At 34.7% G+C, this 12,045-nt stretch overlaps 1 protein-coding gene across 1 annotated transcript in view; it reads right to left on the bottom strand.

The window, feature by feature from the left end:
* Positions 1 to 3,366: 3,366 nt before the first annotated feature.
* The window catches only part of BMPR2 (bone morphogenetic protein receptor type 2), a 146,306-nt gene continuing 137,627 nt past the window's right edge, over positions 3,367 to 12,045 (bottom strand). The window contains exons 12-13 of the mRNA XM_043910371.1: positions 10,326 to 11,605; positions 3,367 to 9,050 (exon numbers count right to left, since the gene is read on the bottom strand). Of these exons, the coding sequence (XP_043766306.1) occupies positions 8,800 to 9,050; positions 10,326 to 11,605 (1,531 nt within the window). The 3' untranslated portion in view covers positions 3,367 to 8,799. The remainder of the gene's footprint in view (positions 9,051 to 10,325; positions 11,606 to 12,045) is intronic.

Genomic DNA, 12,045 nt, shown 5'->3' on the forward strand with positions numbered 1-12,045 from the left:
CCAGTCCCACCACTCTCCTTTACTTTATCCTGCCCATCTGTGACTCTAAACTTCAAATTACTTCTAGGCCTTTCCTACTTAAGAAACTTCAACCTCCCTATTGTCTATGATAGCAAGTCCAAAACCTGGCTTTCCAAAGTCTTAATGTCTGTTTGGTTCTACATGTTCTGCTTTATATCCATTCTCTATGCTCCTTTATTTCTGGTCATTTCAAGTATTATGCTTTCATTTTTCCTATTGAAATCCCACTTGTCAAGACGCAGCTCAATAATCATTCCCTCATTGAAGTCTTCCCTAGTTCTTGGAACACATATTGAACATGTAGTTTATCACTTATTTCGGCACTTACATGTCATCTTGCTTGATGTCACTACTTCTTGGATGAGCCTTCTCTCCTCAAGATGGCTTCAGCTCCTGGGGGGCAGGAATTATGTCACACTCAGTACACAATAATGATTCAATTTTAAGAAAGTGAATATATTATTTACATTATATCAATAAAATGAAGGCAGCCCTAATATGGAATTTGGCCTTAAATTTGAAAGACACCAGGTAGTGCAGTGGTAATGGGTCCACCTGCCAACACAGGAGATGTGGGTTTGATCCCTGGTTGGGAAGATACACCCTGGAGGAGGAAACGGTAATCCGCTTCAGTATCCTTGCCTGAAAAATCTCACGGAGCATGGCTGCCTACAGTCCATGGGGTCACAAAGAGTCGGACACAGCTTAGCAACTGAGTACAGCACAAGAGATAAAAAAGATTAGTCATTATCTAAGTTTGCCCTCTGCAGAGAAATATATAAACTGGGAAGATGAATCACACAGGTGTAGGTGTAAATGAACAGTAATTTTACTTGTGGCTAGTCGTGACTAAAGGTTCAGCAGTTCACTACTATACATTTTCCCCAGGTCATCATATTTTCTCTAGGGACACTTAGTTAATCATCTTAAATATTACATAGTGGGTTTTATAGAGGACTGCAATGGTACCCTGTAGCATTATATTGTTAAGGTTGGGCATGTGAGTCAAAAGGAAAAAGATACCCCACACCTATTCTCCCCTACAATATTTTTTAAGGTGACAACAGAGCATTTGGGAGTAGACCATGCTTCTCCTCAAGCAAAAATTCCTTCTAAAAATACAAAGGTCTAACTGAAAAGATTATCTGATGCTATGAAGCACAACTGCATTGTCAGGCCAATAAAGATAGTTGTTTTGATAACTTTTCAGTAATCTCAAATTGCTTCATGTAATGTTCCTGGCTACTCTATTGAGCCACCAGGTGATTCCCATTTTTAATTTTGAGTTTCTCTTCCTATAAGCAGAAACTGAAAACTATATAGTTCAAAGCAAAATGGAAAATACTTTAGAATCTCATCTTTACAAGGTCTGTGGCTTTGGGCAAGGTGTTAGACTTCTCTGAGTCATTTTTTATATGTAAAATGGAAATAGTAAATTGCATTTTGTAGAACTGCTTTAAGAATTACCAACATACATAAAATAAATAACACCATACCTAGCATACAGTGAGTGTGCAACTATTATTCTAATGTTAGTTGATTTTTTTTTGATGTATCATACTAAGTAATGAAAGTCATACTATATGAAACAATTACTATTCTGATGCAAAATACCTAAAATATCATACTAACAATCATATTTGCTGATCACCTCATAAAATCAAGATACAATCACTGTTGTCATTAATATCTTTAATAAATGGAATAATGCACCATTTTACAGCAAGCCTTTTTTAAACCTAAAGAACTCCCTTAAAATCTCCTTCTCCAATGTCTCTGTATCAATACAATCGTTTATTTAGGTTTATATATATCAAAGCATTTACTTACAATTATTCATAGAAAACTCTTTAGTGGCTTAATGTCAGCTTCCATAGTGGCATCCATAGATAATGCAAAAGAAAAGTGATTTGCTTTATTTCATACTCACACCGATCCATCAAACACAACTTATACAGCATAGCAAGGTCTCAGACGGCTTATACAAAAGCAAAATAACTGAAAGCAATTATTCATAAATTCATATATGATATTCTATTGGTAATGTAAGAGCAAAACACACCAACAAGAGATACCCGTTAACAAGAAAGAGGGTTCTGAGGAATTGCCAATATTTTTCAGCCTTTCTCACTAGAGAAAAGCATCCTCAGAAATGAATACTCTGTAGCTTATGTTTCTCCTGTCCATTTAGAAAAAGCACGGTGGCTACACATTTCCATGTTTCAGCTACTACAACACCCTAAGAGTTAGTGTATTTTACAATTATCCACTTATCTTCATCTGAAAAATTATCAACAGAAAATTAAGGATGATTCCAGCTTATACAAACACTTACACAATATATCATCTATGGAAACATGACAAGGCATACAAAAACTGCTTAAATAAATAAACGTGACCATAAAAAGAAAAGCCACAGACTCCAAGCGATTTAGCATTAAACCAGGACTTATCTTTGAATTTCATCTTTTATTAATAGCTCAGTTTTCTTATTGTTAAGCTTTAAAAATGTGTTTCCCTATCACACTTCAGAGGATTGGTAATAAGGTGGAGAGCCTGAGACAAGAGACTTGTTACAAGTAACTTCACTGCAAGGATTTTAAATATACAGCTTACTAATTTGGAGCTTGAACTTGTCTGGAAGAAAAATTCTATTTGGATGTGACGATGTGATAAATAGGTTACCATAGGTTACCTTCTCAAAACCATCTTTATTACTAAAGCTATAAATTCACTAGTTCACTTTTGAAGACAGTTTAATAATGTTAATTTACCTCTTGAAAAATTTTATTTCTGAGGAACTACTTTACCAAATTCCCCCATTAAAAAATGAAACAAAATTAACTGTCTCATGTATAACTATTTAACCAAACAGAAATGGGTTGAAGACTGCACTTCAACTCTAAGGCCTACATATGCCGTAACATGTAGTGAATTAGTTGAGTCATTTCCCTCTATTCAGTAATTATAAAATTGGGCAAGTTTTTATGATTAATGAAATCTGGTATCTATGTAAGTTAAGTCAAATCATAGCATGAAACATTAAATGAACTCTGTGTGTAACAAAAATTTAAATATTCAACTGTATCTAATTGCCTGTTTGCTATCAATTGAAGTTTTTCAATGTGCAAAGGGATGAAAGGGCCCCTGAGTTTTTAAGTAATACTATGTCTATAGAGTGAGTCTAAAACAGGAAGATGGTTTTGAAATCTTAAAGTACAAATAAAATGGAAAAAACCTACATGTTGTCTTTTAAAACATTAAAGACAAAAACAAGTTGCAGTTTAAAATACAGCAATTTGCTTAAATATTGTCATAAACTGGACGAGCTAATTGGTGATAAGATTCTTTGTCTCTTACTCAGATTTTAAAATCTGGGTCTCAAGTTTAAAAAATTAATTTTATAACATTTAATAGTAACACAATGGATATCACAGTAATAATGGAATTAGAATTTTCAAGATATATTTATTTGGGGCATAATTTTAATACACAGCATAAATTCTTAAATATTTATTTTTCAAATGTTACCAGCCATGAGATAAACCATAAATTTTTCTTTATATGCACAACACTCAATTTTAACCAGTCACTTAAAAGTTAAATAAAAGTTGTTATAGTCCAGTCTATGTTGCAAAACAATGACGAGTATTTCAAAAGTGGTCTGCAAAAATGTTTGTAGATAATACTTGATTGTTGTAGGGTTTGCTTTTGAAAGTTAATCTTGCATTTTGTGTTTAATATTTGATGCAAAGAAACATGTAAAATGTTGTGGCTCAATCATAATGCTAAGCCAGCTGCAATATAGGTTAAAAGTAACAGTAAAGTGATATACAATTCTGCATGCATGACTTTTTAGTTATAAACTATTGACAGTATAAAAATCACAAAACTCCACAATTTGATAAAAAAATGTTAGATAATATAAACTGAAGTGCTGATTTGCTGACAATCCGATGGTTGGATCTACTGTCAAATGGAAAAAATCTTAATTCTCAACTCTACCCTATTTAACTATAAATGGAGTAATGAACTTGAATATAACAAAATATAATTTTAGGTATTCTTAAATATAAGTAGGTATGAAAATAAAACTGAGGAGAAAATGGTAAAGGAACCAAAGAAATTTTGTGTGAAGAACTGAGACTTTAGTGTCAAGAAGCCTGAAGCATACTGAATAACAAATATTGGAGAGGATGACCAGTTGGTCATCCTCCTTTTTATTTTATCTGCTGGTTAAGAGGAACAGATACAAAATTAAACAGGAGGGAAGCAGAATAAATGTGAAGAAAACCTTCCAGACACAGAAGATTGCAAGTCAGAGTAAGACAGAAACTAAGAGATGAATGAAGTAAAGTAAACCCAGAGTGCCACCCTGGGATTTCCTCTTTTCTTGTATGTTAATCAGGGAACCAGTAGAAAAGCCTACTTTTGATAATATTTGTGTAAACTAGTTCAAATAGTGATTTGCCAGATTTACTTAATCAAGGATTATCATCTAGGAGTGGATCACACAAGGTAGTTCTGGCTAAAGTTTACATAGTTCAGAATCTAAAAGTTAAAATGAACTTTTATTTGCTGATGAGCAAACTGACAGTAAAAGGTATGAATATTTAGAAAAATCTTGGCTCTGAAAGACTCCTGGGGTGTCTATGGGAAAATAACATAATTTCTAGGATAACTGGTCTAGATAATCAACTACCATGTGTGTACAGATTCTAAGTTTAAGAAGTTAGCTTGGAAGATAGAATAATATATATAGCAATCTGTGAATAGTTATTGATATATGTAATAGCCTGCATACAACTGGTAGTAAGTTTAACATATATTTATAAAAGGTTATATAGAAATACAATGTAATCTCACATTCTAGGACCTAATTACCTCCAATGAAATATTTATTTTTATAAATAAGAAAAAAAAAAAGTTTGTTGAATTTCATTTGGCTTTTAGAAGCCAAGATGGAAAATATTTTAAATAAACATACTTGCCAAATTTTGTGATAATTCCCACTGAAACACATACTTGTTTGAGAGTTCCCACCTTTATTTAATTATTGTCACATTCAGAACCAACACATTTTCCAGAGTGAGTGGATACACCTAACGAAGCTATACAAATTGCTTTATAAAAACTGTATTTCCTTCTATCCTTCCTACAGCCTCTTCTATTAGTTAACTGAATTAGTAAAATTTTCTAAAGTCATTAAAAGTAGAAATTTTCAAAATGAAGTGCAAGGACTGATGGGACACATTAAATTAATTCCACCAAATCAAGAATGGAATCAATTTAGGAAAAGGTCTCTGTTCCCACAATTCACCTTTGCCTTTCCCATTTAGTTTTGCAATATATGAATGTCGGGAGTGAAGAGAAGTTAAATGATTTTAAGATTCATGATGGCACATGTGGAACTGAATTTTGTCTTGAAATTAGTAATTATTTCTCAAGCAACAAACACCACAGACATGTCTGTACATCTTCTTGTGTTTTCCTAACTCTAAAGCCATTAAGGTATCTGGTTTGGCTTATATTCAAGCCACAATTGTGCTGGAGTTTAATGACTAAATTTCTTACAAAATGTTAGTCTGTCAAGCATCCTGTCATACAGCGTGTAGGCAGTGTGGTGTGGATGAAAGAGATGTGAAGAGAGCAGGCCTAGGTTAGAAAATCACAGCTTTGTCAATTACAAGGTACAGACCTCAGGCATACTAGTTAGCTTCTCTTAGCTTCAGCTTCCCCTACTGTAAAATGGGAATATTAATCATAATTCTCATATGGTTGTCATGAGGAATCAAAGAGATAATGTATTTATATTCCAGCATTCAGTATGTAATAAATAGCCAATTAGTATCTGTATCTACTCCTTTGCCTTCCCGTAACTTTTCACACCAGTATTCTTTCCCCCCCCAACTATGCATTTAAAAAGAGGGAACTTCTTAGGAACTATCATTAAATCATTTTGTCTACATTCAATTAAAATTACGTTCTTTCAAAGACTTAGTTCTGATATACAATTATGATAGTTAAGGGAATTATTCTGATTACCTGTTATGATGCTTTTAAGGTTATAATACTTTTAAGGTTGAATTTTAGTATTTTTTTCATTAAATGAATGGCCTCTTATTCAAAGGGACCCAAATGCTTTTCTACATGCAAAAATTTTTGCATACAGTTAAATATTAGATTGAAGATACATTTATTATTAAATAGTTTGCAAATGAGTATTTTATGTAATTTTGCTTGCCTGTATATTTGCAAACAGATTCTAAATCAGTCTGAGGTAAATTTAACTTAAAATTTATTAAAATTATCTACACTCTCTATTTCTCCTATTTTACCAAGAGTCTGCTAATAAAAACATAGAGAAAGAAAATTATTTGTTTTAAGCATGCTTGCATAAAATGGGAAACTATAAGGAGTTCTTTTAATTTGGTATACCAATTTTTGAGAGCATTTTACTACTAAATACCAAAAGATCCTGAAAAACTTACAATCAACTGGCCCAAACACAGTGTAGTATAATGTAAGGCAACTCTTCTTCTGTCTGGAAAAGATCAGTTAGACCTCAAATAGTTATTTATCTTTGTTGCTTCCAATTGAAGAAGAAATGTAAGTTATTTTGACTCAAAGGTGTTCTACAATTACTTAAAAATAATATCCTGAAATGCAGTTGGAAGACATTTAAAATTAAGAGAACCAAGGGAAATTTTACAGGAAAAAATATAAATATTCATTACATAGATAAAAAAATAAATGAAAAATTTTTATGCCAGATGATTGAAAAATATATTAAGGGTCTGAATGAACAGAAGGGCCAATAAAATACAAAAGGTGGAAATCTCGGGCACTAGCAAAATAATGGCATTTCTAAGATTTTAAAACCGTGTTCAGCAATCCAGCTGAATAAATGGTTAAGCACTGTGACATCTCTCTTCATAAGATCACAATAGATGGCAAACAAAAGAAAGCTTATGTACACAAGTAAGTCACACATACGTATTTCGGATAGCAAATTGAGAAACAGAGTCTATCTTTAGCTAAGTGATGCGGATAGAAGAGTATGAGTGAGAAAACTTTGTTCAGGAGATAAAAACCTCAATCAGGAATTTGTGTTTTCCTGTGAGCTTTTTATCTCCAGGATATCTTCCAGAACTGAAAGTCTATGAAGTAATCTGAGAATCTGGGGGGAAAAGTGAGCTCTTCCATTGTTTGCAAACTGATAGAAAATAATTTGTGCTTATAAAAAAGTCCCTTATTTGACATAAAGTGCTTTATTTAAAAAGAAAAAAACATGCAGAGGTTGTTTTAGAGACGATTATCAGTAATGAAAGAAGCAAAGGAAGCTTTAAAAACAACATGATACATGATGTTATCACTAAAAGGTACATTCTAATATAATGTAAATCATAAAACGGTGCTCACATATCAAAGATGATGTAAAAACTGGCAAATGGAAAAACTATGAAAATAAGATTAGTGAAGAAACACAGTTTAGAAAAGAGAGAGGTAAGTCCCAGTCTGCTCAAAAATGACAGGTTTGGCAGCAATTCTTCCTTTCACAGGGACTTGGCATGCCAGCTGAATGATTTTTCCACACAGTGTTTTAGGTCATGGGAACAGGAATAATTTCCAGATAAAGTTACCAGGCCTCGTTTGGGAAAAGAATAAAAAATATACTACAGGTTCACAACTATGAATTACTTTTGAAGTTATTTTAAACAGGATGTAATTTTATTTATGTCAAACACAGCATATTCAGAGAATGAAGACTATAATACTACATTGTGTTAACCATCTACCTACTTAAAAATTCCATAAGGAAAGCTCTGTAAGTTTTCTGATAAAAATGTGCTTCTTAAATAAATGAATATGGAACACGATCATATATATAAAAAATAAAATGGAAAACAGCTAATATTTGACTCACTTTTTGTTCTGTGCTCTTACAAACTTCCAAAACCAGAAACCAAGTATGTTTATTAAAATGCCCGGAAGGAAATGTTTAGGATTTGGAAGGATAAAAGAAATGGCATTTCAAATTAGGTTTTGGTAGTTCCTTCTTTAGAGCCCTTTGAGACAATGTTTCTGCATTCTCCATAAGGAGAGAGAAAGCAAGAAATCAGGTAGCTGCTTTCTCTTATGCAAAAACTCACTGTCAAAGAACTGACCTGCCAAAAGTATGGAAGGTGGGGAAGGAAAATGTTCATATCTTGGAAGAATGTGTGCTCTGTTAGGAAGAGAGCTTACGAGAAAGCTTATTTGTGGCCTATAGACTATTGCACATTCAAACAAAACACAGAGAAAAGAATGTCCAACAGATAACGCGTTCAGGAACATATCAACATACAAACTAGCTTGTGCCCAGAAATAAAACATGGATACCAGACACCACTGCAGTCAAACCTGTCTTAATTTGCTTCTGATTTAATGACCTTTAGAAACTGGTCCAAACTGATTATCAGCAATACATTGTTTCTGCTTTTTCTTAAAAAAATATTTTGAGACCACTTTTGATACACACACATATAATTCTGTGGTCATAACAGACAAATATAACTTTAGCGAGACTAAACAAAAGTGCAAAACTTAAAAAAAAATTAAAAAATATGGAAGCATAAGCTAAATTTTTCTGCATAGCTGAAATCTATTTAAAGCAAGTCCTTGTTGCAGGGATAGGAGGGGGTACTGACAGGAGGATAAAGCAGTTTTTTCTTTTAATGTCTTCTGCACATTTAAATGATGCAAAAAATAATTTCACTCCATAGGTTTGAAAACATTTCACAGACAGTTCATCCCTATATCTTTAGACACCATCGTCGTGGCGGTGCCTCCGTCTGCAAGGTAAACAGTGGTGCTGGATTTGGAATGCACCGCCCTGTCTTTGCCATTGTTGTTGACCTCACAGTCCAGTGGTTCAGTGGAAATGACCCAGGTGGAGGGGCGCCACCGCTTAAGAGAATAGGGAGTTTTCACTCGTTTCTTGATCTTTTCACCAGATCCTGATTTGCCATCTTGTGTTGACTCATCTACTGAAAATAAAAGTGCAGAAAAATGAGCTATACATAAAGAAACTACTAAAAAGTGAAAATTAGGGTTGTAAATGGATAAGAGATCAAATGAATGTCTACAGGAGAAGCTAACAGACATTTCTTGAAATTCATGATGCCAAATAGTATTTTTCTAACTTTATCAAATTATTTTTGAAATTCTTTAAGCACAATGTTTCTATAATTGGTTGAATTATTCTATAGGCAAGGAAAAAAATATAGAAAAACCTCAAAAAGCAAAAACAGGAGAAAATTCCAAGTTCTCAACTGTATTCTCAAATCCTTTGGTTATTGGTAAAAATCTTAACTTGGCAAAATGCATTTAATCTTTCTATTTCATGATCAAAGCAGGCACCTAGAATATACTTATTTTTCAGAAGAATGACATAAACACTAGAGTGCAAATTTTCTAGTGATTTCTCCTTCCCATACCTGGCAAAACATTTTACAGATGTGGACCCTTGCCATAATTTATGTCAACTCTTCAATACAAGCTACTCAAGCAAAGGGCTAGGTTCTACTGATTTTTTTGACAGCCTGATCCCATTAGCCCATTTTGTAGTCTTTGACAACAAACATAAAATGTGACTTTTTTTTCATAACTGCTATCAGTCTAAAAGAGATATCATTTTGTACAATTATGACTGTCTTAGTGAGCTCTCCTGTCTTGTGTTATAATCCCTCAAGGGCCATAAACCAAGTATCAAGTTATTTGTGTAAGTGGCTAAGGGCCCCATAGCACAATGCTATAGGCACACAGCTCCTGAAAATACTGACATGAAAAACCAAGAATAACTCTGTAGTTTCTTTACAGTGACTTTTCTGAATTTTCTCTGCACTTTTCAGATTTATTAAGATTAGTGTGATAAAGCCTAAATGTGTATATAATAGGTATAATATGCTCAACAAAGTGTTTCTAAAGTTGTATCAGTATCATTTTACTTGGATGCTTTAAACTAGAAAGTACAAAATCTCAACTATGCACAGCAAGTATGTGAGCTGCATTATAAACCAGAAGCTACATAAGGTACATATTAAATCGGTAATTATTCTGATTATTGTGACACTGACTTTTTAATTATCAGCAAAAAATTATTTTTAAAACAAATGTCTACTTACTTTTGAAATCCAACCAAACGTGGTAAAAGTAAATAATTGCTAGTTGAAACATAATCTATTTCTAGCTAAATATATTTAAATGGTCTCAAAATCCCTCCACTTACGCAATCCCTCCACTTACGCAATCCCTCCACTTACACTGCAAACTGCTGCCATCAAGGACATTGGTGGCTGAAAGATCCAGAGAATTAGGCCTCTGTGCTCTTCTAGGCTTTGATGGTCCAGGGTCTGCTACTGTGCTTGGAACACCCTGTGTGAGAACTTCTTGCTCGGAACATGGATTGCTGTTGTTGTTGTTGGAATTAGTTCGGCCGCCTTCTAGGGGCCGTTCTCTCCTGTCCACAAGACGATCCAGGACACCTTCATCATGGCCAGCCTGCTGCTCTCGTCTTAGTAAAGGTTCATGCTCATCAGGACTGGAATTAATGTTCAGCCGAGTGTCCTCACCAATGAACTGATTCTGCAGCATCTCTTGGGCCCTGTGTGCCACCGCGTTAGCTGTCTGGCCAGATGGTACGACCCCATTGGCATACTGAGTAGTGGCAGCATGGGCATTAACGCCGTGGTTTCTGCCAGCCACACCATTCATAGTGACTGTCACTATGTGAGGTTCGGCAGCATTGATTGTATTCATCTTGGCAACTCCAGTTTCTACTTGTTTCAAGTTTGATTTGTGCTTGCTGCCAAATTTCAGTCTGGGCTCCTTTGTTGAATTTTTGGTGTTTAAAGGCAAACTAGTAGGTCTCTTAGGAAGGTTCTGTTGCTTGGGGAGAGGATAGATCTGAGCGGGTGGGACATCAGGAATTAAACATGCTTGGCCATTTGCAGCCTGTGTGAAGTCCTGCTGCCCAGTCACTTCAACTGCAAGCTTTATAAGTGGGTAAAGCAAGCTAGAACTGGTACTGCTCAGTGGGTCTGGCCCACTGAATTGTTTAAGAGAATGCTCCATGAGATTCTCATCAGAACTTTCCTTGAGGTTTTTATCGACTTCTTTTGGGTCCAGCTTGTTGGTCTCCAAGTCTTCTTCGGTCAGTTGTAAGCAGACAGGAGTTGGCCCGACTGGCTGTGACACATTGGTGGCATGCAGACTTGTTTCATCTGGGTATGGCACCTCGGATATAGTGGTCATCCCGGTACTTGGAGTTAGGCCAGTGGTGTTTGTGGTTGTGGTGTTGGTAGACAAGCTGGTGACGCTCGTTTCAGGGCTGGGGATTCGAGCTTGTGCTTGCTGCCGTTCATAGTTAATTGAGTTTCGGTTCTTCTCCCCTATGGTCAAAGGTGTGCTGGACATCGAATGCTCAGAGGAAATGTTCTTCACAATGCTGTCAGTGTGATGGATAGAATCTTCAATGTATGAGGAAGAAGAATAATCTGGATAAGGGCCAATCTTTGGCACACGCCTATTGTGTGACAGGTTGCTTAAAGAAAGAAAAAAGTGTCACGTTGAGAATATATTTATGACAAAGTGACTCTTCAAGTTTAACAACTCTGATTTTTAAAGTACAAACTGCTTTCTCATTTATTCCTAACCCGCGTTATTCTTAAAGCTATTTAAAAATTCTAACCAAATGCTAATCATGTATTGACAAATATTAACTAACAATTTGCTATAGGCTAGTTTTACACTAGCTGTATATTGTCACCCTGCTTACTTAACTTATATGCAGAGTACATCATGAGAAACGCTGGGCTGGAAGAAACACAAGCTGGAATCAAGATTGCTGGGAGAAATATCAATAACCTCAGATATGCAGATGACACCACCCTTATGGCAGAAAGTGAAGAGGAACTAAAAAGCCTCTTGATGAAAATGAAAGAGAAGAGTGAAAAAGTTGGCTTAAAGCTCAACATTCAGAAA

This window comes from Cervus elaphus, chromosome 8 (assembly GCF_910594005.1).
Source record: "Cervus elaphus chromosome 8, mCerEla1.1, whole genome shotgun sequence".
Classification (NCBI taxonomy): Eukaryota; Metazoa; Chordata; class Mammalia; order Artiodactyla; family Cervidae; genus Cervus; species Cervus elaphus.